The 24596-nt window shown below is 44.0% G+C and overlaps 1 protein-coding gene across 4 annotated transcripts in view; it reads left to right on the top strand.

The window, feature by feature from the left end:
- The window catches only part of LOC143349696 (neural cell adhesion molecule 2), a 297113-nt gene that overhangs the window by 265062 nt on the left and 7455 nt on the right, over positions 1 to 24596 (top strand). For 2 of the 4 annotated variants that reach the window (XM_076781125.1, XM_076781124.1), the window contains exons 6-11: positions 11124 to 11275; positions 13959 to 14103; positions 14206 to 14336; positions 15971 to 16130; positions 17256 to 17549; positions 20702 to 21010. In XM_076781125.1, the coding sequence (XP_076637240.1) occupies positions 11124 to 11275; positions 13959 to 14103; positions 14206 to 14336; positions 15971 to 16130; positions 17256 to 17549; positions 20702 to 21010 (1191 nt within the window). Of the gene's footprint in view, positions 1 to 11123; positions 11276 to 13958; positions 14104 to 14205; positions 14337 to 15943; positions 16131 to 17255; positions 17550 to 20701; positions 21011 to 24596 lie in introns of all 4 variants that reach the window. The other 2 variants (XM_076781123.1, XM_076781122.1) reach the window with 1 other exon arrangement.

Below are 24596 nucleotides of genomic sequence, written 5' to 3'. Positions count from 1 at the left end.
ACCCGGAACGAGTTGGAAACGAGAACTTCTCGAGTGCAAAAAAGTTCTAGAGCCACTCGGTTCGAGAGTTAAGAATTTACTTACATGCTGGCGACCGTGGACGTGGAAGACTCGACTGTATTGATCAGGCTCCTGAGACAATATTATAGGGATCTCGTTTTTAATTTCAATTCAATGAGTTATGCAATCCTGCATTAATTCATTGTCTTTTAAATGCTTTAAAGGGAAGCTGATTTCCATTTACCAATTTGATAAGAATCAGTTGAGATTGAGAGTTCACTTAAGGGTTAAATATCCTGAAGCCTACCACCCCTTGTATCCACCATTGTTAAAATTGAAAGAGATATTAGAAAAGATCAATATTGTAATTCTACGAAGCATCGATGATATATGGGACAAAAATGGAAAGAAATTAGAGCTGTCGAGGTATATTTCGTTACGCGAATGAAATATAACAGAACAGGATGATCTCGACGTCTTAAAATCACTTTATCACGCTCCAGGATAGGGTAACGTAATAAACTGGAATCCTTGGACGCCTGTACACAACGCAGCTTGACCAACGGCCATTAATTCCTCGCTTGTCGCGTGACAAGTTCCGAGCAACCCTACGTAAATGGAAAATTAAAACCTTCCTGTTGATACATTAACAGCTATCGGACGTATTTATGCGTCGACTCGTGTCACTGATAAACAAGCGCGTTGAAACAGCTCGTAACAATGGAAATTGCCCTAAGAGGGGCTACGAAAGCCCGTCTTTTCGACGCGATAATATCATTCGTTCGAACAGAAAATTTCTAGAATACCCAAATACTCTTGAAGTCGTTAAGATTAATCTACGTTTTTCTGAATCGAATGCGTTGAAAAATTCCATAGAGCTTTGTTTCGATGCTTCCTCGCGGATTGGAAAATAAAAATGTCGAGCATAGGGAAGCAACTGGCGGAATAGCGAGCACGCAGCATCGCGCGTAGCGACGATTCCCAACTATCAGCGACTCCTTATCCGTGGCGTTTCATTTTCATTCGCTTTGCAATTCAATCCCTCGAATCTCGCGGGATATTCTCGTCTGTCGCGACAACCCTCACGGCGTCCTCGATCGTTGTTCCGCGACGACGGAACCGCCTGGTGCACGGGATCGCGACACCGTTCGGGTTATACTCGCGCCTCGAGGCGTCGAATTAATGATTCCGGGGCTCCGTCGAGCCGTCATACGCCCGGTATAACGAACCCGAGTATGCTAATTGCGCAGGATTTTGTGTCCTCCGACGGTAACCACAATTTCCAAGCAACGACGAGACAATTGCTTCGCGATTCGGTGGATGGGCGTCTTAAACCGAAAGCGGGGCGATAAAATTTCTGCTCATCCGTTGCTTATCCCAATCTCAACACCGCCAAATTTACTAATTCCATAGAGAGCTGGAAACTGTTCCCGAGAATATCTGTTTCGAACAATTTAATTTCGTTCGAAGCAACGTTCCAAATACGCGACGACGTTCGCGTTTCCATTAGCTGAAAAGATTACTCGAAGAGAAACGATGTAATAAGCGATCGAAACGCTCGTCCAGAGCTCGATATTAATGTTCGATAGTGCATCGTAGAACGTCTACATAGATGAGGGGATCCGTACAAGAAAACGTCTGTCTCGTTCGCGTAATCCATTCGAAACACAACCGGTTTCTGCATCTTTGATGACGAGAAGACGTTAGAGTGCTTCTTCAATGAGACAGCTTCTCTCAGACGATATTGACTCACGCAGCTTACCCTTAACCCGAACAGAATTTTCCCAGGAATTCGCGGAAGCACATTCGTCCGTGATGCAAAAATAATGAGCAGACCATGACGGGACTTTTTGGAAACCGTCTAGGTTCCGAATCCTCGATTTTTCCCTCCGCGAGCATCCATCTCGGCGAAAATATCCTTTCGGATCCTCGCTGCGTTATTTAAAGTCGTTTCAACCCCCCCAAAACGCTTCCAAGGAGCGATGCTCGCGCGTCTAAACGCGCCTGAACATCCACCATGGTCGCATTAGGTATTCCTTCGGGCGCAAATTCCGTAGAAAAGCTCTACTGTGTCTGGGCATAAAACACAGAATTTCAACTCTGCGCGAAATAGTTATCGTAAATGGAGGGAAAGATGGAGAAGTCGTCTATTCGTTGTCAAAATACGCGGAGCAGAGAGAAATACAAAAGAGGAAGAATGTTGTTTGGAAGAACGATGTGGAAGATCCAATATGCGAAGTTTTTTAAGTCTCCTTGTTTGTAGACGTTGTCCAGCAGGCTATTTGCTTGAGTGTTTGGATGTATCTTCAGCCTGCCAAGCTATTTCTTCTTTCATTGCTCGTGTACCAGAATCACTACACTATTTCGTCCGTGGTCTTTGGTAAATTATTAACAATGAATTTCTTCCTACTAAAACATTTTCTTCGTCGTATGGTCCAGGTGTTTGCGTTTGGTTCGCAGTTAATAGAAACGTGTAAATATTGGAGTTGCAAAGGGTGGAATCGATTCTATTTCCTCCAATTTATTTGCATTCTGTCGCGCGCTGGAATCGATTCCTGTTTACGTCACGCGAGAGAACGCTTCCTTTTATTATCCGACATCGACGATTCACGGGGTCCTTTAAAGCGCAAAGGTCTGACTAAGTCGATGGCGGAATACACGAATCGCTGAATAGACGCGTCGCCGCGACGTTGGCCTAAATTTTGCACGACGTAAACGCCACGACGGAGACGCACGGAGGCGAAAAGAACGTTCGCCCGCGGGCGACAGAAGGTCTGGAGATCGGTGCACCGTCGTCTCCGGGTAGCTGATCTCTGTACGGATATTCTTACGTGCACTGGGCTTTCATAAGTTACTGGACACTTCCTTCTTCTGGTTGGGAAGCGCCACATTCTATTTTGCTGGTTGTTACGTTTAATATCGACATGAAATTCAACGATCTATAACATCGTGACTTGCAAATGATCTCGAATAAATGAATCTCCCCAGCTGAAAGAACGTTCCTCGTATACATATAAATTAGAAGTTTCTTTTTCACGTTGCAATCTGAGTCTTCGTTATCGAAACGCGAATTATTAAGACGATGTCGATTCGTTTTTGTCCCGCGTATAGCGAGAGTCCCCTGACTCATGGACGGGAGTGTACACACGCGTGCAGGGGATGCGAGAACGAGGACGAAAATACACTAGCAACCCTCGGGCAACAGCACACCTATCGACGGCCCTTTTCACCCATTGCGAATCTCCCTGAAAAGTAGTCTTCGTGTTTGGAGAGAAACGGGGAACCGAGCCTCGGTGAAAGAAATCATTACCTGAAGCGAAACTATTTGTATCTCTAGCTTCTGCGTTCTATGGGGGTGGAAATGGAGAGCAAAGTGGTGGAAGAAAGGAAGATAATCTGTTTATTTCTTGCGCTACCCATCGCGGTCGATGAACTGCGTTCTGGTCGAGGATTTCTAACTCCTTCCAAAGCAATAAATTGATTTCGATGTGCTAGAATGTTTAGCGATAAGTGAACTCTCGATTATCCTTCTGAAGTTTCTAAAATAATTCAGTAGATTGTACCCGTGAATAATAGAAAGTACTCACTGTATAGAAAAATGTAAACACGTGATCTGGAAGTCATCTTAATCACGTAATCTATGTTTCACGTCCTGGGAATCGTGTAAGAACTATGCACAATTTATAGCCTACCTGTTGCTCTAAGATAAAAAGAATCAACCCTCGTCGTTATTGGGTCGAATATAAACGGGGGACTGCTGTAATTTGTTACGCATTCGAGGTTCAAAAAACTAGACGAAACAACGAGGGGAAGATGGTAAAACGAGACTCGATGAGGAGAATTACAACATTCGCAAGAAGCCTACGCACACGCGTTATCGAGAGGGTCTCCGTAGAAGGATTTTCCCGCAGAGTTTCCGTAAGAAAACGTTACGAAGGAAAAAGTGGAGCATCGACTGATCCCCGAGTGACGCGTTGGATGGTATTCTTCGCCTGTGATGAAGTAAATCCAGTTACGCGTACCAACAGATCCCCCCAACAGAAGCCTGCTGCATTTTTTTCCACGGATCCTGTGCTAATGTTTGCATAATGTACGTGATAAATCCCGGTTGCAGGATCGCGGATTAACGAACGATCCGGCTGCACGATGGAATCCTGGTGCTTGTTTATCGTCGACCATTCCGTCGACGATGAAACACTGCAAATCCAAAATTATTAACGCGAGCGCATTAACGGAAGTGGAAATGAAAATGTGCCGAACGAGATCGACGAAAACGCTGTCTTGGGCACAGGGCTCTCCGTGATTAAGCATCGCGATGATAAATTTCGGTCCGGCCGAAGCATCCTTCGGTCCGAAATTTCCATTCGCGTCGCTGGTTCGCGACTTATTTTTAAACCAATTCCCAAATAGTCGACGTGAGGTGCATGGGGAATGGCGATACCAGCGAAGCAGAATACACTGAATATTTACTGTGGATAGCTATTGTCCGAGTCAGGGTTTCTCAAGACTACAAATAGCCTCTTCATGAACTACGGTTTGTCGATTGCTCCTACAGATTATCCCGAACTGATTTCAACTAGAGCTTAAGGGTGCAGACTCGTGTAAAATGGTAAAACGAGAAACGATGTTTGATAATCTTACTACAGCATGAGGGTTTGATGAAACTCTTCTTCTCGAATTTTTTTCTCGAAAGTGCCTAGGATTTCGGGGGTATGTCTATTCACCAAAAATGATTGTAATTGACCCCCACACCCGAAAATAATTTTTTCAGAACGATTTGAAATTTTTTAATTTTGTTGAAAAATTTGTCCACCTACTCGAATTTTTTTCTCGAAAGTACGTAGGATTTCGGGGGTATGTCTATTCACCAAAAATGATTGTAATTGACCCCCGCACCCGAAAATAATTTTTTCAGAACGATTCAAAATTTTTTTTTTCGCCGAAAAATTTAAGGGAAACATATCAATGTATGGTCAGACATCATATTTTCAGTAATGAATTTTTTTCTTGAAAGTGCGTAGGATTTCGGGGGTATGTATAATGACCGAAAATGATTGTATCTGCCCCCTGCAACTGACAATAATTTTTTTGGAACGATTTGAAATTTTTTATTTTTGTCGAAAAATTTCACACCTTCTCGAATTTTTTTCTTGAAAGTGGATAGGATTTCGGGGGTATGTCTGTTGACCAAAAATGATTATAATTTACCCCTGCAACTAAAAATAATTTTTTTAGAACGACTCGAAAATTTTTTTTTTTTTACCGAAAAATTTAGGCACCTATGCTGTAAAAAAATTTTCAAATATCATTTATCGTTTTACTGTTTTACATGAGTCTTCCCCCTTAAGTCGAATGGTGATCCTACTTGTTCTATTTGTCTATTTGGTGTCTTTTGTACCACGTGCACGAAGAATAGAGCTCGTGCAAAATTTCGAGAACAATGCGTATCGATGTGTATAGGTTCCGTTTACGATTGAAATGAATAAAGGATAAATTCCCGAGCGATTTTTTCTCAGATCCAACGTTTTGTTCGTTTCGATGGACACTCGCGCGTTCTTGAGATGCATCGCGATCTTCGTTGCACGCCCAACACTCCTTCCGAGCTCGATTTCCTCGAAAGGACGGAATAAGTGGTCGCGTTACAGCGCAATCTCGCGTAACGCGCGCCCGGCCGTGGAAGAATACGTCCTTGGAAAAACGTCGTTTTCATTCCTCCACTTTTCTCCGCGGCTCGGCCACTCCGCCAGCCATCGTTGGCCGCGACGGCTTTCATCCAATTTCCCCTTGTCTCGAAAGAGAGCTCCGTCCACGGCACGACTCGTGTCCGCCACTTAAATCGAAGTGCTCGCTCGCACGACGCCCGACACCCGCGGGACCCATTGTAGGCCTCGAGATCGACGACGTCTCCGCCATCTTGGGACCCCTCGGACCCTCGTGGCTGATTTTTCTTTCGTCGTATCGCTTTTCAAACCGCGTCAGCAACGTTTCCACTCCCCCCTCTCTCTCTCGCCGCCCAGCGAGGTTCGATTGAGAAATTAAATTATACTTCGACGTTCGACCTCAGGAATTCTTCTCTTCTCCCCTGACCGACGAGTGTCTCAGTCATTTTCCGCTCGGGATATATCGATCTCGCCGCGGCTCGAAAGGCTATTAAGGGTAATGGCGTATCCGACGGGTCCCGGAGTTCTTGAGTGTACGTTCTCGCGCGCAGAACCGCGGATTCCTCTTTCTCTTCCGATGGGCAAAGAAATCCTACGAGGCAACGGAACGCGCCAATAACTATATCGACTGTGATTGGATCTCGTAATGCCTATTACGTTGATTCCTCTTAAACCGTACAAATCTCTGGCATACGAAAGAATTTCATTTACCTGCAGTGTACCTTGAAGAATGTTACTTTTAAAGATTCGGAAGTTGCGCGACAATGTCCCAGGACGTGAACAATAAAGACTCTCATGGTTCTGTACAGCGTCGTATAGTATCGTCGCGTAGTGTACGTTGTCTCCTGTCGCGAAACGCCGTCTATATTTCAACAAACGCGGTGGCGTTAACGCGACGAGAGTCGTGCCCGAAATTGCGGTGTTAAATTTACTTTGGTCCCGCAACTCGTCGCAAACCGCAGGCGAGTGTACACCGGGAGTCGTCGTAACGCTGTCTGCGGTATCGCCGGACCGACAGGATGCAAAAAAAAAACTGATTAAATTTCGCGGCGTTGGTACATCGCGCGACAGCACCGGGGGGCGCGTGTTCCCAGCGACGCGGAACGAAGAAGCGCGTTTGTTGCGACGAGTGGCCATTAACCCGGGAAAAACGGATACCAGGTGGGAGGGAAAAAAGGGGATTAATTAACCGAGCAGCCCCGTGGCCGGACAGTCTGATCGAGCAGGCTAATAATTTCGCATATTCCATTCGGTTGCCAACGGCAGGCCGACGACTAGGCCCGCATCCCTCCTGAGTTGCGGCCGGGACACTAATTTACATGACTTGCATCGGGGCTAATTCGAGCCGCGGTCGATAGCGCCGGCTAAAGGGGCCGAAACGACGTTTACTTTATTACGTAATCACGAGATAACCCAATATTGACAAAGCCGCGACGACGGCCGGCCGCTCTGGAAGACACCTTATGGCTCTTTTAAAGCCGCGAGACCGTCGCTTCGTCGTTGTCTCCTTCTTCCGTTCGGCAAATTGAACCTCGTAACGGACGGTAATTTTCATCGTTATTATTAGGATGGGCAAGATTAATGAGGAAAAGTAAAAAAGAACAAAGTAAAAATATAACACAGAAACGATAAGTATTGCCTGTACGCAAGACTGACGCGTTTCCATTAACACGAATAACATAGGGGGTGGATTTTGCCGCTTCAACGTGCTCAATGGCACACACAAAAATTCCTCTCGTTCTAACATTCCTGCCCTCATAAATAAGTTCAATCTGAGAGTCCAAGAAGAAGTTCCAACACCAAATTATCAAATACTCGACGATAAATACACTGTTTGTTTTTATCCAATCATAGGCAGTACTATGCAGAGTATTGAACAAAATACTTTTCAATTAGTTCTAATTAAATAATAACCCAAATAAGTAAGCGAGGCACTGAAGTAAATGAAATGTTCATCAAAGTCAATCAAATTGTACTTGTCTGCCCATACGCTGACTTGTTCTACTTACTCGACGATAGATGCACTTTCTCTTTGTGTCCGACCACCGATACTCCTATTTAAATTTCAATCCATACTATTTCATTCCATCTACCGTTATCTCAACGTAATTTGACTAACTTGATTAAAAGAGAAAGATTTAACGAAAAGAGGTCACGAAAACAGTACGATTTCTCGATTTCCATGCAACGTTCTACAGCAACGAGTATACCACGAGGGTTCAGAAAGAGGTTCCAACACCGAAATATCAAATACGTTTCCTCTGAACGTTCGAAAATACGGGACCAGCGAACGAAGAACGTTCTCCGCGAAGATGGGCTATCTGCCTACGATAACGTCGTCCGGCGAAATCGGGACGCAAAGTTCTATTGTTCCAGAAGAACGAGGATCCCCTGCAGCCGGCCACCGCGAAGGGGCGTCGTCCAAGTCGTGGAAATTTCCTACGAGCAATCGCGGCCTCCATCGCGACGTTTCGCGCGCAACTTTAGCTTTTGTGACGACGCCAGACGCCAGGGAACTTCTCCCGGCGTCGCGACACACGCATGCACGCAGAAAACCATTCCGTTCCAACATCCGTTCGCGGCCAACTTCGCTAGCCGCTAACTTTTCCTGACGATTCCGGTGTTTCTTGCGACGCCTCGCAAGAAATTGCCCCGACCGCGTCGTCGGAAGTTTGAACGAGATTATGGCCCGCGCGGACTATCGAAGCGAGACTGACGCGGCAAGAAATCACGCGGAGATTCCTGTTGTCGAACGTTCCGTCCGCGGGGCTAGTTAGACGATGGCAGAACACCTGAATCAATATCGTTACATCGAAATTGCAAGAAATATTTTAGTACGGATTAAACGTTTCGCTAGCTTCAACGTGCGACAAATTGTTGTTATAGTCAGACACTGGACGGTCTATACTTCACTCGTCTAGTGACGATGAATGTTCTACTGGATTGATCGAAAATGAAGTAAGCTGCGAAGCGTGTAATTCCTCTTTCCAACGCTAATGAAATTAAAATTTAGTGGAATTCCACGAGCAATGTTTTATTTAGAATCTTATCCTGCTTATTAATCTCGCCTGTCCGACAAGTGTCAAGTTGAGTTCCATTTGCCCTGACAATGACGTATAATCAGCTTGTCCGACCAGTGGCTTATTCTGCACCTATAGACAGTGGTAAATGCTATTCCCTTTGTGCGACTGCTCGCGTTCTACTCGTCCGGCCAAACGCAAGTCGGATCTCTCGCGTCGTTAGAACAACACTTTTTTTTAACGCGGACGTTCTTTGATCGCTGAAGTGACGTAATAAGTAATACGATAATAATTTCAAAGGACCGCTTTGAAGCTTTCCCGTTGAACAAATAGCGTGCTTTTTTTTTTTGCGCGACTCGTGACCACGGTTCAAAGACACTCGAGGGCAAATATTTCACCGAGGCTAACATTTATCGTTCTCGTCGAAGAACGGTGGCTTAAGGGGTCCACGTGTTTGGCGACCAAATGAGAAATTAATATACTCGCCATCGCGTCGACTCTATAATCTACCGTCGGCACGGCCGACAGAGTGAAAAAGTTATCAGCAACTGGGTCACCGTTTCGTGCAAAACGACGAGACTCTTAGACCGAAAGCAGTTGGCACGTCGAATAAATACTGAAATTATTAACGCCGCTTGGCACTCCTCCTGCGGAGGACACAAGCGGAACGGTTAAAAATTCTTTATCCCGTCGCTCGTGCATACAACTGTCCAAAATACGTTCTTAAAACGTATCTAACGTTATGAAAAATATATCTCGATTCGTGTCAAACGCGAAACGTCAAGACTTTATTAAAATTGATATATCCTGGCGTGCATCAGCGATCTACAAGACACTCGGTGCCAATTTCGATGAAGCTTCAAAATAATTCAGACATCGAGACACAATTCTCCGAATTTTCCAAGCTATTTATCGAGTGCCGACCATCGTTTCGAAACTGCATAAAACTCGAATGCATCGCATTTTGTTCGCCGTTCCTCGCCCAGTGTCCGATCCCGTGGATTCTTCCGCCATTTGCCAAGGGGATCCCAGACGCTTTTGCGTCTCTCTGCTCGAGAAATTCCATTTCCTCGCGGTGTTCGATCATAGGCGGGCGCAGGATCAAAGAACCGTCGCTCTTTGCGTGTATAAATCGCGAAACTGGCGTGCCCGTGCACATTGTCTCGAATAAATGCGACCAGACGGTTTCCCCCGTTCATCGAGCCGTCGCATATACTGGCGAAATTGTCGATACGGTGAACGGAGAATTTCGAGATCGCGCGTAAACGGGACTCGACGTCGCAAAGAAGAGTCGACGGAGAGAGGAGAGGTTGTCGGGATGGCGGGACGAACGATTTTCTGAATAACTCGATTCGCCGTACGGACGAAGTCTGCGACCTGGCACCGATGATGTATCGCTTTATAACAAAGAGAATTTATCAATGTCAATTTGTCGCGCTGGTAGCTACACGGCCCCCGCCCACGCTGCAAACGTGCCGGGAGATCCGGAGAGCGGAAAGAATAGAAGAAAACTGGGCAGCGAACAACGAAACGACGCAAAGATGCTTAATTATCACCGGCGTGATGTTATCGTTCAATTATATGGAGACATAATGGAGCGAGGATTAATTGCGAAATTCCGTCGTCTATTTCGAACGGTGTATTATTGCATTCTTTGCTCGCGACGCATGAAATTTCATTCCTAACACAGCATGAAATAATTAGAGGGCAAAGCGCAGGGCATTGTTTTTCGATGGCGGAGAATTATTTATATAAATTGTGAGAATATTCCTTTCTCGGATAATTTTTCAAAAAATACGTATAGAAGCGAGCATATAGATTCGACGAGGTTTTGATTGAGTTATTGCATTATCGTATTCTATTCGGATCAACGCTCCTCAAGGCATGTAGGGCATGAAAATACCGGAGAATAACGAGGGGAAAGAAAAATCGATGTTCGAGGCTTAATAACGCGAATATATTCCCCACAGAAAACAACAACAACAACACGAGATGCAACTATAAATATAGCGATATGTGGGATCGATATATGGGTTCAAATTTCGGTAACTCGTAATTCTAAAAACTTATATGGTATTCTCCTGGTTAGCTACTGAAACTTTCGTTCGACGAGTCTGGCTAATTAATTCTATTAAAACGAACCGTGTTTGCATGCTATTCTATTCTACTTGACTCCGCGCCTAATGTTCCAGTCTGCCAACCTGACAAATCATCCCTCCCCAGGTGTCCGATTAGATACTGCCCTATTCCCCTTGTCCGTCCACGCACCTCCCCTAACGTTCCTAATTTCACGCAGTCATTCATCAAAACCCGCAGTCCAATCTGTTGCAACGAAGCTCCTTTATCAGCGTTACTGTTAATCATTCAGCGTCGAGCGACTCCCTATCGTCCATTTTTCTCCACGAACACGACACTGATACCGCGCGTACGAACAATCTTGCAGTCAGCCCGCTGGACGTCAAGATAATCGGGGCGAACAAGCCGCTGTCGGCGGGCAAGAGGTACGAGCTGGAGTGCACGACATCCGGTTCCAGGCCGACGGCCACGGTGACCTGGTGGAGGAACGGCCAACGTTTGGAGGAGTCCAAGCAGACCGTAAGTACACCCAGAAACAGTAAAGCGCGAGAATTCGTCCGACTATTCCCAAACGAAACGTAAATCTAAAGCTGCTCCCTTAAATCAGTGAATTATCGTGGGGTGTTCGCTAGAGACGGACAGTTGGAAGCTTAGCAGATTTATTCTTCTCGGTTTACTCCGTACAGTGTTTGCATAACGGTGCATAATTTGTACCACAGCCTCGAAGGAACCGTGAAATAGATGATTGGGTGCGTAACCGCGACCAAGAGCGGCGCGTGGTGTGTTCCGCGCGATAGCATGCGAGGATATCGTTATCGCGACCCGTGGCTCGCGGCTTAAGCCACGCTGAAAGCGCCATTAGACGGCGAATAATTTAAATCAAAGTAAGCCAGTGACGTGATAACGCTCTGCTCCTACCGAGTGTATGCTCTCGTTACTCGCGCGTAATTAAGGCAAATTGCTGCGTAGCCACACGACGATAGCGATTAATCAGTAGGCGACGAATGTCCTTCCGGCGGAAAAACGACCCCCGAATCGACGGGATTCGCCGGGGATTTAAACGCCAGTTAGACCAGCGTCCGAGCTGCGTCGACTTCGTTCAAAATTTTAACTTCCACAGACCTGGAGTAGGTCTATCGCGAAACGTACCGATTTGGTTGGATTTTTAAGTATTACATTGAACGAGAATTGATAAATAAGTTGTCATTTCTTGTAGTTTCGACAGTATTCGAAGTAGGGGTTAAATAAAATTCTTGTACTTTTCAATTAGTTATGAACAAATAATAATTCAAATAAGTCTGACCATGCGTTGACTTGTTCTACTTACTCTGCGATAGATGCACTTTCTCTTTGTGTTCGACCATCGATACTTCATTCAAGCTACGCGTTATTTGAATGTAAGTTTACTTAATTAAGAGAATTAAAAGAAGATCGCGTTTCTGTACCAAAAACAGTAAAATTCGTCGTCTGGAAACACATGCTACAAAGCAATGGATATTTGAAACTCTAATACGAGTAATATTGTTTTAAAAGATTGGAAATGTTTATCGATGTAAACAGGGAGTGTTCGTCGAGCACGACACGCGCTCTAAGCGTGTTAGCGCAAAGGCGGCACCCGGAAGGAACGGAACTTTCCAAACTGCAAGATTACAGGAAGAAGAAGAAGAACAAGAAGAAGCACGATCCTGTTTCCTCCGACGTTCTATAGATTATAGTTCCCGGCCGTATTTCTTCTTGCGCCTTCATCCTCTTTTGTTTAACTTTCTTATATAAGCGGCGGGGCAAAGTCTCACGAAAGGAGAAGTATCGACTTTGGAACAATATTTTCTCTGTTTCCTCGCCCGGCGATCTTATTTCCCCCCCTCGCGTTGCTTTTTGGCCTCCCGACGATCCCCGCGTCGCAAATATTTATACCTCGATTAAACAATACGGCGGAAGCGAAAGAAAATTTCACCGGAAAGAATTACAATTTTTAATTCGCCAGCCTCCCACGCGAACGATGAATTTAATATTTTGTTTACGCCGTGAGAGTGGATGGAAACGCCGCGAAATTCAAACGTCAAACGAGGGGGAAAAAAGTGGAACGTCGTCTGGTCCCAGTAAAAACACGGCAATTTCGCCGGGGACGCCCGTTGAAACTCGACCTTCGATATAACCGCGGCTAACGATAACATATTGCTGTATTATCGTCGGGAATGATAATGGTGGGAAACGGCGAGAAAGTTTCGCAGTTTCGCTCGACGATAAATCGCGTGATACTCTTCTTCGTCTCCGGTGGATCGTTTCGCGGACAATAGCGTAGAAATAATTGAATGCGCGGCAGCGTTCGTCAAAGACGCCGTTTTTGCACCGCTGCTTAACATTTTAAAGAAACACGGGGGAAAAGAAACGTATTTTACCGGATAGCGATTGTCGCTCTACTGTGATGACTATCGCGAAACAATGTAGTACAAATCGCAGCTCCGGTGAGCAGAAACTTCTCAAAAGCTCGTTAGTAATACAAAAAGCGCGATCCTCGAAAGCTGTGTTTTTACTCGACGGCAAATTACTCGTTTGTGCGTTCGCAAGAATATTCTATTATTAACGTCAAGAACCTTGACCCCGGAAGTAGTTAGTGCAAAGAGATAAACAAGAAACGCAAAGACACTGATTGCAATTAAAATAATACATTTTTTGCGATATCCTATCTTTACAAAATTAAACGGATCCTCTGAAAGTCAAACAGAAAGATTTCCGACTAAATTCAATTTTCACAGAAAGCGATGCAAGTTTTCCACTTCCGGGAATCTGACGTTCGATTGGCTTTATTTCGAATTACTCACCATGGATTAAACTGGAGCGATGCAACTTATCGGCGTCTTTGGAGGATTTCGAGGCGATCCCATACGAATAAGTTTTCTTATCCTAGGTTGTCCTTAATCTCACATGGTCCATAAAGGATTTCTGAAATAGTCGTTATAGGTTGAGTCGTACGACAAAGAGGGGTTCGTTCGTAGAAAGAGTATACTAGAAAATACCGATTGTCGGGTATTTCTTGACGCAGCGTATTCGTGTGTTCGCGAAAACAACCCCCCCGGTATCGGCTGGCAATTTGGGACGAATATTACGGAGGTTCGATATCACGGTACCAGACGCGCAACGGGGAAATAAAAGGAAAAGAAACACGGAGAACGGAGGCGAAGTTATCATAATGTTGTTACAGACTTCCAGCGATGGGAACACGACCACCAGTACCTTGTCTTTCGTGGCGACTAAGGCAGATGCTGGTAGACACTTGTCGTGTCGGGCTGTAAATCCAATCATGGGAACCGAGACGATAGAGGACGGCTGGATGCTCGAGATACACTGTAAGCGTATTAAAGACACGGATGGGAGAACGTTACCCGCGTTGGTCGATCCGTTACGATTATCACGCCAGGCTGCGACTTATTGACGTTTTCAATTTACAGACACGCCGGAAACCAGGATACAGCTGGGTACGTCCCTGAATCCTAACGCGATACGCGAAGGCACCGACGTTTACTTCGACTGTCTGATCCACGCCGAGCCGCCTGTATACAAGGTGGAATGGCGACACTTGGTAAATATATCGTAATTTTATACTACACGCGCGGGGGAAATCCCTGTCGACGAATCGGATAACTAAATTTATAGATCGACGGACGGACTCGGAATTGAAATTCAATACGGGGGATCGATTTATTTGTCAGAGAATTTTAATATCAACACCGGATATACGAATCGCTGGATTTCGGTGGAAAATTATTTTTTCCGGTCTTTCTTCCAAGAAAACAATGAAACACCTGTAAGGCTCGAGGAAGAAGACCTATCGGGTTAAAATCTGTGGTGTTTTATTTTACAAGTGAGTTAACGTCGATCCTGATACTGAAAAATCGCGAATGGCTTTCAGAGTCAATTCTCGAAGCAGCGTTAAAGAAACCTTGTGTTTCTTCCTTTGTATTCATTATGTAGAACGCGTTCGAATTCTACGTCCCTGGTTTATATGCATACAAATGGTCGTAAATTTGATTGTATCTCCCCTCTGAAAAGTTTGGCTGGCTCAGCATGAAGCTAAGATTAATCTTCCATCTTTGCTGCCTCATCTACAAGACCTTTAACACTGGTTTCTTCTTCCTCCTTTGCCAATCCTTCGCGCCGTTCCTCTAATTCTCATCCCGCCCGTTCGCGGTGATTTATTTCTACTCCGTTTCGCCATACTTTTTAATTCCGGACCTCGTTTGACTACATATCTTCTCATTATTACACCAATTCCCCGAAATTCGTGACCTCCCAAGCTACTCTGCATTCGAATGCATTATCGCGTACTTTGTTTCCAGATTCGATATGTTTCCTCAGTTTCTTTTGTCTGCGTTGCGTTCAATTGATTTACAACTTGAAATATATAATACAAAATGCAACGGTTTGTAGACGAAATTTCGAAGCTTGTTCCATCAGGACCGTAAACGTTAACAAAGAAAATTCAACAAAAATTTTCCTCATTCTCGTTGGACCGCCGTGATAGCGCGGAGAAGTATGTCCTTTCATCCCAGGGCCAATTTAAAGAAAGCCTGTTTCCCAAGGATCAAAAAGTTTCGAAAATGGCCCGTTTCTAAGGTGTACCAGGATCCCAAAGAAGTTCGCCAGTTGCAAGGCTGCGCAGCGTGTTTGTGCGCGTAACCCGCCAGTCTATTAGTATAAAAAGGGAAACAAACTTCGAGCGAACAAGGTATTCAAAGTTTCGTAATAAGTTCGATCGCGTAGGTGAGGTCTCTTTATCTTGCTGCAACATCGAACAGACCGGAACGGCGTGCACACGCGTGCATATTTCCCATGGGCCGCGGAATGCGGCGGCAACGTTTTCCGCCGTATAAACGAAATTGCGATCGAACGAGAGGAAGAAACTGTTCCGAGGAAATAAGGATCTCTCGGTTCGAACCGTCGCGATTACGTGGACTGTAAAGTTTGAAAGATTAGAATATTTTCAAAGAGAAAATCCTCCGAAGTAAATCATTACCCGTTCCGCCATGGAAACGGTTTTAGGTGGGAAAATTGACGAGTGGGGCAAACTTTTGTATAAATTATAAACGAAACTCGCGCGAAACGAAGACGAAAAACATTTTACCGTTTCGTACAAGTTTTACTAGCTGGGTAGAGTTTGCGTATAACTTCTAATTCAGCGTACTAAAGCCGCCCGTAAATCGACCTTTGTTTCAGGGCAAAGCGCTTCATCACAACATCACACAGGGTATCATAATCAGCAATCAGAGCCTGGTGCTGCAAGGCGTCGACCGTAAAAGCGCAGGCAATTACACTTGCGTCGGATACAACACGGAAGGAGACGGCGAGAGTTCGCCGTTTTACTTGAACGTAATGTGTACGTGTCGCTGCTCTGAATAAATAATCAGCCTCTTTGCTCAACAGTCTCTGGCGCTTTCCGAGCGAGCAATTTCCTGCGTACGGGCGCAGATTCTTCCCAGGGCACGTTTAAATGAGGACAATTAAGCGTTCTGTTTTTATTAGGAACGCGTCGCGTAATTCTATCGCGCTGAACGGCCGAAAATTTTGGTAATTCGAAAAATAAATCGTCTCGTCGAAAACCGTTCACCGTCCATCTTTCGCGTTTAACGTTATAAAACATTTTCGCCTGTAATAACCGCCCGCGTCGTCGCGTTATCGCGTTTTACATCATTCGTAAGTAATTTTCGTCGAAATTTATTAATTTCCGCGTGAAAAGTTCGGCCGCGACCGTTCACCGTTCGCCCGTTCCAAAACACGCGAAACCGTTCGGTTCAAAACAAAAGGGGGACGAAATTTAATAAAATGGAATATGAAATTGTCAGCGTGCCAAAATTGTTACGCTCGCCGCTCGAAATTGATGGAAAGATCTACGAAATTTGTTTTCTACGTTCCTGCGTAGACATGGGTGTTCACTTGATATTTACTATTGAAGATTTCTTTTTTGTTTATCAGAAATGAGTGACTCTTTCACCTTAATTTTTCTTGTGAACTACGTGTTGTATAAAAAAAATGCTTTTGCTGTTTTCTTTTTCATCAAAATATGAAGGACACCTTGACTTTTTTAACTATAATGTGCAACGTTTAATCATGCCATTCGAAAGTCTATTGAATATAGAATAAAAAATTATTAAGGTGCATGAGGTGTTATTGCAGAAACACTTACTAAAAAACAAATTTCTGATCCCTTGCACCTTAATAAACTCTACGTGTTTTGTATATGCTCCTCTTTATACCAAACAACTTTCGTAAATGACTCACCCTGAACCAATTTCTTTTTTTTCTACGTTATCAATGTACGAATATATTTCTCCGTTTTCTTTAATGATTATATTAAAATTACCGAAATGAGAAGCGATTGGGCGCATAAAACGCGAAAATGGCGTCGCGTCTATGCGGTAAACGCGGTGTGTCGCATGGGCTGAACGTTATTCGCGGCACGATCACGCGAAATAAAGTCGAACGATTTCGATCGTGATTCCAGTCGCGCCCACCTGCAAGCCGAATCAGACGAAGGTCCACGGGGTGGCGAAACAAGAGAAGGCAAACATATCCTGCCAAGTGGACGCGAACCCGCCGGAGGTGCAGTTCCGCTGGACCTTCAACAATTCCGCCGAGAGTATCGACGTGGCGGGCAGTCATATCGCCCGGGCCGGCACGTCCTCTATCGTCTCATACACGCCCATGACCGAATTGGATTACGGCACGTTGCTCTGCTGGGCGAGCAATCGAATTGGACATCAACAAGTGCCCTGCGTCTATCACATCATAGCGGCCGGTGAGGTATCTTTATGTGATGATTCGATCATGGAAATCACCATCAACCGTGAAACGTACCGTTCAGACGGTGCAAACGATATTTCATTGATTCGATCCGTAATCGACAGCCTACAACATTACCCCACACGACCAACACCCAATTTGCCCACTTTACCATTAAAAAAAATTTTTAAAAGCAACACGAATAACGAAATTTGTGCGTAACCCAATTGTTAGCTGTATCTATTCGCTCGTCATCGAGTAATTTTTAAGTAAGTAATTTTTTGAAGAATTATTTGAAATTAAATTATACGTCGAGGGGTTACCTATTCTAATTACTGAACGTTCGAATCTATGATTTAATTAAGTAATTTCATACACGAGAAGACTCGCGAAACGGATCTATTCTACTTGCCCCGACAATTGTCAGTTTTATCTACTGGTCCGACCAGCGGCGACCCACATTCTACTTATCTGACCGCAGAGAGACCCGTTTTCTACCAGCCCGCTGAAAGAGTTATCTTTCTCTACTTTCGTCCGACCAGTTGCACTTCTGTTCTACTTCCCGGAGAAAGGACACTCATACTCCCTTAATCTGATCATCGACGAACCATACTTTACTGGTCTAGCCTGGGGATCAACCCGTAACTCGACTATTTTAAGCAGGGATCCTGAACACTGCAATCATATATACTCTACAGTAATGGAATAGATACGTATTCTACTTATTTGATCTTGGGTGTCCCACCTATCCAAATAGTCTGCACAAAGACCTGCTTTGCTAAAGAGGCAAGATCTATTTCGTTTGTTTGGCCAGAGCCGCGATTCTGTATTGCTGGTCTGATCAAAGACGACCTATATTCCCCTTGTCTTCCCGGAAACGGTCCTACTTCGTACTTGTCCGCACAGTGACGATTTCTGTTCCAATCGACTGCCTGTGTAGCATTCTATTTACCTGGCGGTGGCAAGAGACGCTCATACGGCTCGATACTGCCCCATTTTTCGTACGAACGACTTATTTCTCAGGCATCGAATTCTCCCGTACGACGGAACAATACAGAATCATAAAGTTTTTAAATTTCCCCACGGACGGCGACGCGTCTCCTCGGTAGAAATTGACAGTCGCGATCGGACGTACGAAACGTTTCACGGCCGGGCGTAATTACAAAAAAATTCCGGCAGCACGTTAATCCGGAGTTGTTCGCGCTATGCTGACTTTTCAAAAGCGACAATCCCGCCGTGCGCAATAGCGGAGTCCGGGGATTAAAACGGAAGTTCGTTACGCGGGTGTGTGTAACCGTGCTCTTTTTTGGGACGCGCATTCCCGGTGATCTATCGAGGCGATCCAATTGTTGCAGCCGCAAAAAGCGCCGCTACGGAACCGACCACCAACATTCGAGAACGCTGCATTTTCGTTAGCCATTCTTGATTATTTAATAATCGAGTTGGACGGTCCGCGAGCTCGACGCAATTTACGTGGAATTCTAAACAATCCCTCCCCTGTTTCCCCTTCCAGCGATAGTTCCAAAAGTTTCGCGTGTTTTATGCTGCCGAAAGTCAAACGGAAACTTCACTATTTTGCGAGAGAAAGAGAGCTCGACCAAAGGAAAAGCCTTTCAGGATTTCGAAGTATCGAAAGCTCAACGTGAGCAACTACAAATACCACGAAACCCTCTACCTTCGACGGTGGAATTAGCGATTCCGTTTCTTTCCGCTTTTTTGATTGTCCCCCGCCAACGACAGAACAACGTTCGGTCGAGAACATGGAACGAGCCGGAAAGTAACAACGTCAACTGCACAGGCAACTACGGTAAAAATTGAACGCACTTCCCGGTGATTTCGTTATCGTGAATGATACTATTACTCGCGAATTTTAAAACACGCTGAAAACGAAGAAGGATAGTAGACGCTCTGGGTAAATAAGTTTTAAAAAAAAAAAGCAATGTCCGCTTCTTATTTGCGCCTCGATAAAACGGAAAGGCCCCCTCTAATTGCAATTCAAGCGAACAAAACTTAAATTGCTACAGTCTTTGGTAATCTAATAATTCAAATGAAATTACTCCTTATCGTGCTCCGTTAAAGAAGACTCCACTGTACGTTGCTACGCTTCACTTACCGATATTAAGCATTTTTAACGTACCAGCAGTTTCATCGCATTAAAGCAACTAAACCGAACCGTACGCCTTTTATCTTTCCGCCCGTTATTAACTTTTAAACGTCCTGTCTATTGTTTTCACAGTTCTATCTTTATCGCCGCGGAACAGGTCGAACGAATAAATACGGCGGCAAATATTTAGCGAATTTCGGAGTAAATTATAAGCGACAGGAGCAACGGAAACGCTGATCGATACCCGCTGCCCGTGCGCGTCCAAGTTTTGTTGAATTTGCCACTGCCTTATCGATAGACTTCCAACGGCCATAAATTGCACGGGATGTGTCATGAATTGCCCTCGACTTTTCGCGTTTCGACATCTTTAAAGCGATATGGACGTGCGTCCCATTAAAGTTCAAACTACTCGGACGCCCTGTCGGAAGTGAAACATTCCCCGCGTTATGAAAACTATTCTCGACTCACCGCCGGAACCCGGACTATCGAAGAAATCTCAAACTTCCACCATACGTTCTCTGTCCGAATAAAATTCCGCGATCGTGATCCTCCTTCGTTGTATTATTGTGGTTGAGCGAGACAACTGAAACAAAATAAATTAATAGAAAATCGCTGGATGAAATAACGAAATTCAGATTTCGCGACAAAAATGTTTGAAAAGTGTTATTTCACTGTTTACCAAGATTTTGTATAATCCAATATCGCTATCATGAAAATATTCTAAAAATTAGAGAGAAATCTTTGCTCGACAAAAGGAAGATTGCAGCTCCCGCGTCCCTATCGCTGAACTGTTCCCTAATAATTGTCGGAGTACGTCGAACGATCGTGTATTATTCATGGCCGACGCCCTAAAGATTTTCCGTGGAACCATTGTCGCGAGTAAATCGGCCAGCCCAGACGACTAACGAAACGAAAGTCGAAATCGAAGATAAGTCGGGCAGCGCCGTCGCGATCGTTCCCGCGTATTGTCGTCGCGACGCGGCTCGCATACGAACGAACCCCGGCGATAACGGACGTTACACGAGATGCATTTTAAGCGTTGGCGTTCACCGATGCACCGCCAGGTCGACCGGACATGGTTCACAACTGCACCACCTCGAACACGTCGACGAACTCGTTCTCCGTGCGGTGCTCGGAGGGTTTCAACGGCGGGCTGCCGCAGTCGTTCCTGCTGGAAGTGAGAGAGAGCAACAGCCAGGAACTGAGGGCCAACGTCACGTCTCCGGTACCACGGTTCAGCGTCACTCACCTGGAGGCCGGTGCTCTCTACCAGGCCTCCGTCTACGCCTACAACGACAAAGGGCGCAGCGAGGCGATGGTCGTACAGGCTGGTACGCACAGGCTGCCCGAGAAACAACTAACGTCCGAATCAGGTGAGAGCAAATCGATAATCTACGCGTCCCCAAAGGCTACCGAAATTACGGATTGTAGGAGAGGTCTGAGCAAACTTCGTCCATCGAAAGGGAAGAAGAGATTTCTGTTCTTGTCTGACCGATTATAGATGTATTCTACTTGCACCACGAGTCTGAATTAGTTTTCTTCTCTGAATATTTTCAGAGTTATTTTCTCTGGATCTACGTGAACAGTATTCTTACGTTAACTCTAGAAAAATTACAAACTGTACTAGAGGTTTGCACGAACTTCGTCCATCGAAAGGGAAGAAGAGATTTCTGTTCTTGTCTGACCGATTATAGATGTATTCTACTTGCACCACGAGTCTGAATTAGTTTTCTTCTCTGAATATTTTCAGAGTTATTTTCTCTGGATCTACGTGAACAGTATTCTTACGTTAACTCTAGAAAAATTACAAACTGTACTAGAAGTTTGCACAAATTTAGTCCATTGAAAGAGAAGAAGAGATTTCTGTTCTTGTCTGACCGATTATAGATGTATTCTACTTGCACCACGAGTCTGAATTAGTTTTCTTCTCTGAATATTTTCAGAGTTATTTTCTCTGGATCTACGTGAACAGTATTCTTACGTTAACTCTAGAAAAATTACAAACTGTACTAGAAGTTTGCACAAATTTAGTCCATTGAAAGAGAAGAGATTTCTCTGCTCGTCTGACCAATTACAGATGCATTCTACTTGCACGACGAGTCTAACCTAGTCCTATTCTCCTAGTCTAGCCAGAACACATATTTCACTCGACTAACTAGAGGACTTCCGGTGACCTCGTTTAGAATGCATTTCCTATTTTCTCTGTATCTACGTAGACAGTAGACGTCCAAGTCAGGTAAGAGCACATCGCCCAAAAGACACCTAAAACCTAGAAAAATGACAGACTATCCCAGAGGTTTGCACAAATTTTATCTATTGAAAGGGAAGAAGAGATTTCCGTCCTCGTCTGACCAATTACAAATGCATCCTACTTGCATGACGAGTCTAACCTAGTCCTATTCTCCTAGTCTAGCCAGAACACATATTTCACTCCACTAACTAGAGGACTTCCGGTGGCCTCATCCGTTTAGAATACGTTTCCCATTTTCTCTGTACCTACGTAAACAGTATTATTTTATAAAACCGGGAACAATCCTACTGCCTGATTTACATTTCATTTATCTAACAATGCGATATTGTAAACGCATTTTTCAATTTTCTCTAGACGTTGACAGACTTATTTCAGTCGTCTGGCCAGGAATAAACCTAATTTCCTTGCCTAACCTTGCGACTATAATTTACTCCGGCTAACCGGGGGCTGTCCGGTACCCTCTCGTCTGTTTAAAAGGTCGTAGATACTCCTACGTTGTCTGGCGTTGACAGTCTTATTCTACTTGCGAGGCCACCAACTGTCCTATTCTCTCTGCCTAATAGGTGACGACCTATATTTCATTCGCATCGAGTGCAAACGATCCGTTAAAGGGAGCTTCTGGCCAAATTAAACGCTTGTAATGCGCGATAAATAACAAAATAAAACGAACGCGAGTAATACATTTGTATCGTTTTATTTTAAACTGGCAAATAAAGGTATTTATTGCGCGAGAGAAGCGAATTCAAAACATCCACAAATTTTCCAATAATATAACAACGTCGCGATCAAAACCTGAAGAGGTGAAAATAATATCAGAAACATATACTTTTACAGTTTTTAAACCCCGATAAGAAAACACTGATTTCAGAGAACACATTTTACTATTGTATCCACAACTGCCAGAAGTAAAGTTATTCTCCTTATCCGACTAACGGCTATCTGTATTTCTCTCTTAAAATCCATCCTGTGTCTGTTTAGAGAAATGTACTGTATTTGTCTGCACGACGCTTGCCTTATTCTACTCGTACGACCAGGTAGATCGCTGTTCTCCTTGTATGGCCAACGACGATCTATATTTCACTTGTCCAACAGGAGACTATCCGGTACTCCCCTAGTATGTTTGGAGAGTTGTACATTTTATTAGCCCTGTCTGTACGGCGACAGTCTTGTTCTACTTGGGCTACAAGTGTCAGTCCTGTTCCCATTGTCTACTCTGTGTCGACCCTCGCTCTACTTATTCCCTCTGTAATCATCTCGTATTCTAACTGCCTAATGAAAGACTTATCCTTTTCCACTTTCTTCCAACCAGTATATTTCTATTCCGTACATTAGAATCTATCTTTAGACGTCACTGTTCTCCAGGGTTACAGAAAACAGTATCCTTCTCGTCATTATTTTATTTACAACCCAACAAGTAATTAATCATTCGTAACGTTGATCGAGGACTTTTGTTAACGGTATTTTCTAAGGTTTCTGAAATAACTATTTTTCACTTCGTTTCGTTTAATTACAAGCTACCTCGCGTCCGTGACGGATATTTTCTTCCATTCGTCCAACATCGACCGCGGTGGTTCATTTATAAAATTAAACGGAATATTGTACGAGAATTTTCATCGTGCGTTCGGTGTTACGGCCTTATTGTACTGTATAAATTTATTGCATTGACGATAACCCAGAATATAACCACCGCGTAAACCGAAGACAATGAAACGGTAATGAGCGAATACAGTAAAAACCGCGATGTAGATTAAAATGCGGGAAATAGGAATAAATAAAATACAAACACGGAAGCTGCGGAGTTCTTTGTTGAATACACGGTAAAATAAAACTCCGTGGTTTACGATCGTTCTGTTCTAAAATCATTCTAAAGAATGCAACAACAATTTCAGTTTTTCTGAAACCTTATAAATATTGTACAGATACCTGTTTTCTTAATAACGTTCGTAACTTCGAAGAATAGAGATCTTTCCCTTATTATTATATTTATGATCTATTCATGATCTTTATGATCTGTTCATAATTACGCGAATACCGTTCCCTCCTTCTTTCCTGAAACATACAGGGTGTTCCGCCACCCCTGGGAAAAATTTTAATACGGAATTCTAGAGGCTAAAATCAGACGAAAATCAAGAATACCAATTTGTTGATGGAGGCTTCGTTAAAAAGTTATTAACGTTTAAAATTCCGCCCATACTGAATTTTTTTCTCGAAAATACGTAAGATTTCGGGGGTATGTGTATTCACCAAAAATGATTGTAATTGACCCCCGCAACCGAAAATAATTTTTTTAGAATTTATTAAAAATTTTTTTTTTCGCCGAAAAATTTAGGCACCTACCCCCTGTCGATTTTTCTTAAAAATTCGTTTTTCATTTTTAATAATTTTGTTTGACGCCCTACAGAAAAGTTGTCTAATACTTTTTTGTAGATACCCATGAGCTATACTACAGAAAAAAGTTTCATTGAAATATATTCACTAGTGTAGGAGTTACGGCAGTTTGAAAATTTGACCATTTTTATGGGGTTTTCCTCATTTTAGGGGGTCAAGGAACAACTTTTCGAATATTTTTAGAATTTCTAGATATTCTCCACCAAAATACGCGTAGTTTGCTTTTTTAAACGTTAAAATCGTCCAATCCGTTCAAAAGTTATGACGTTTTAAAGATTCGCATGAAAATTCAGTGAAACATATCAATGGTATGGTCAGAC

This window comes from Colletes latitarsis, chromosome 14 (genome assembly GCF_051014445.1).
Source record: "Colletes latitarsis isolate SP2378_abdomen chromosome 14, iyColLati1, whole genome shotgun sequence".
Taxonomy (NCBI): domain Eukaryota; kingdom Metazoa; phylum Arthropoda; class Insecta; order Hymenoptera; family Colletidae; genus Colletes; species Colletes latitarsis.
Note: the sequence above shows the minus strand (reverse complement) of the source record. Positions and strands in the feature narration are given on the sequence as shown.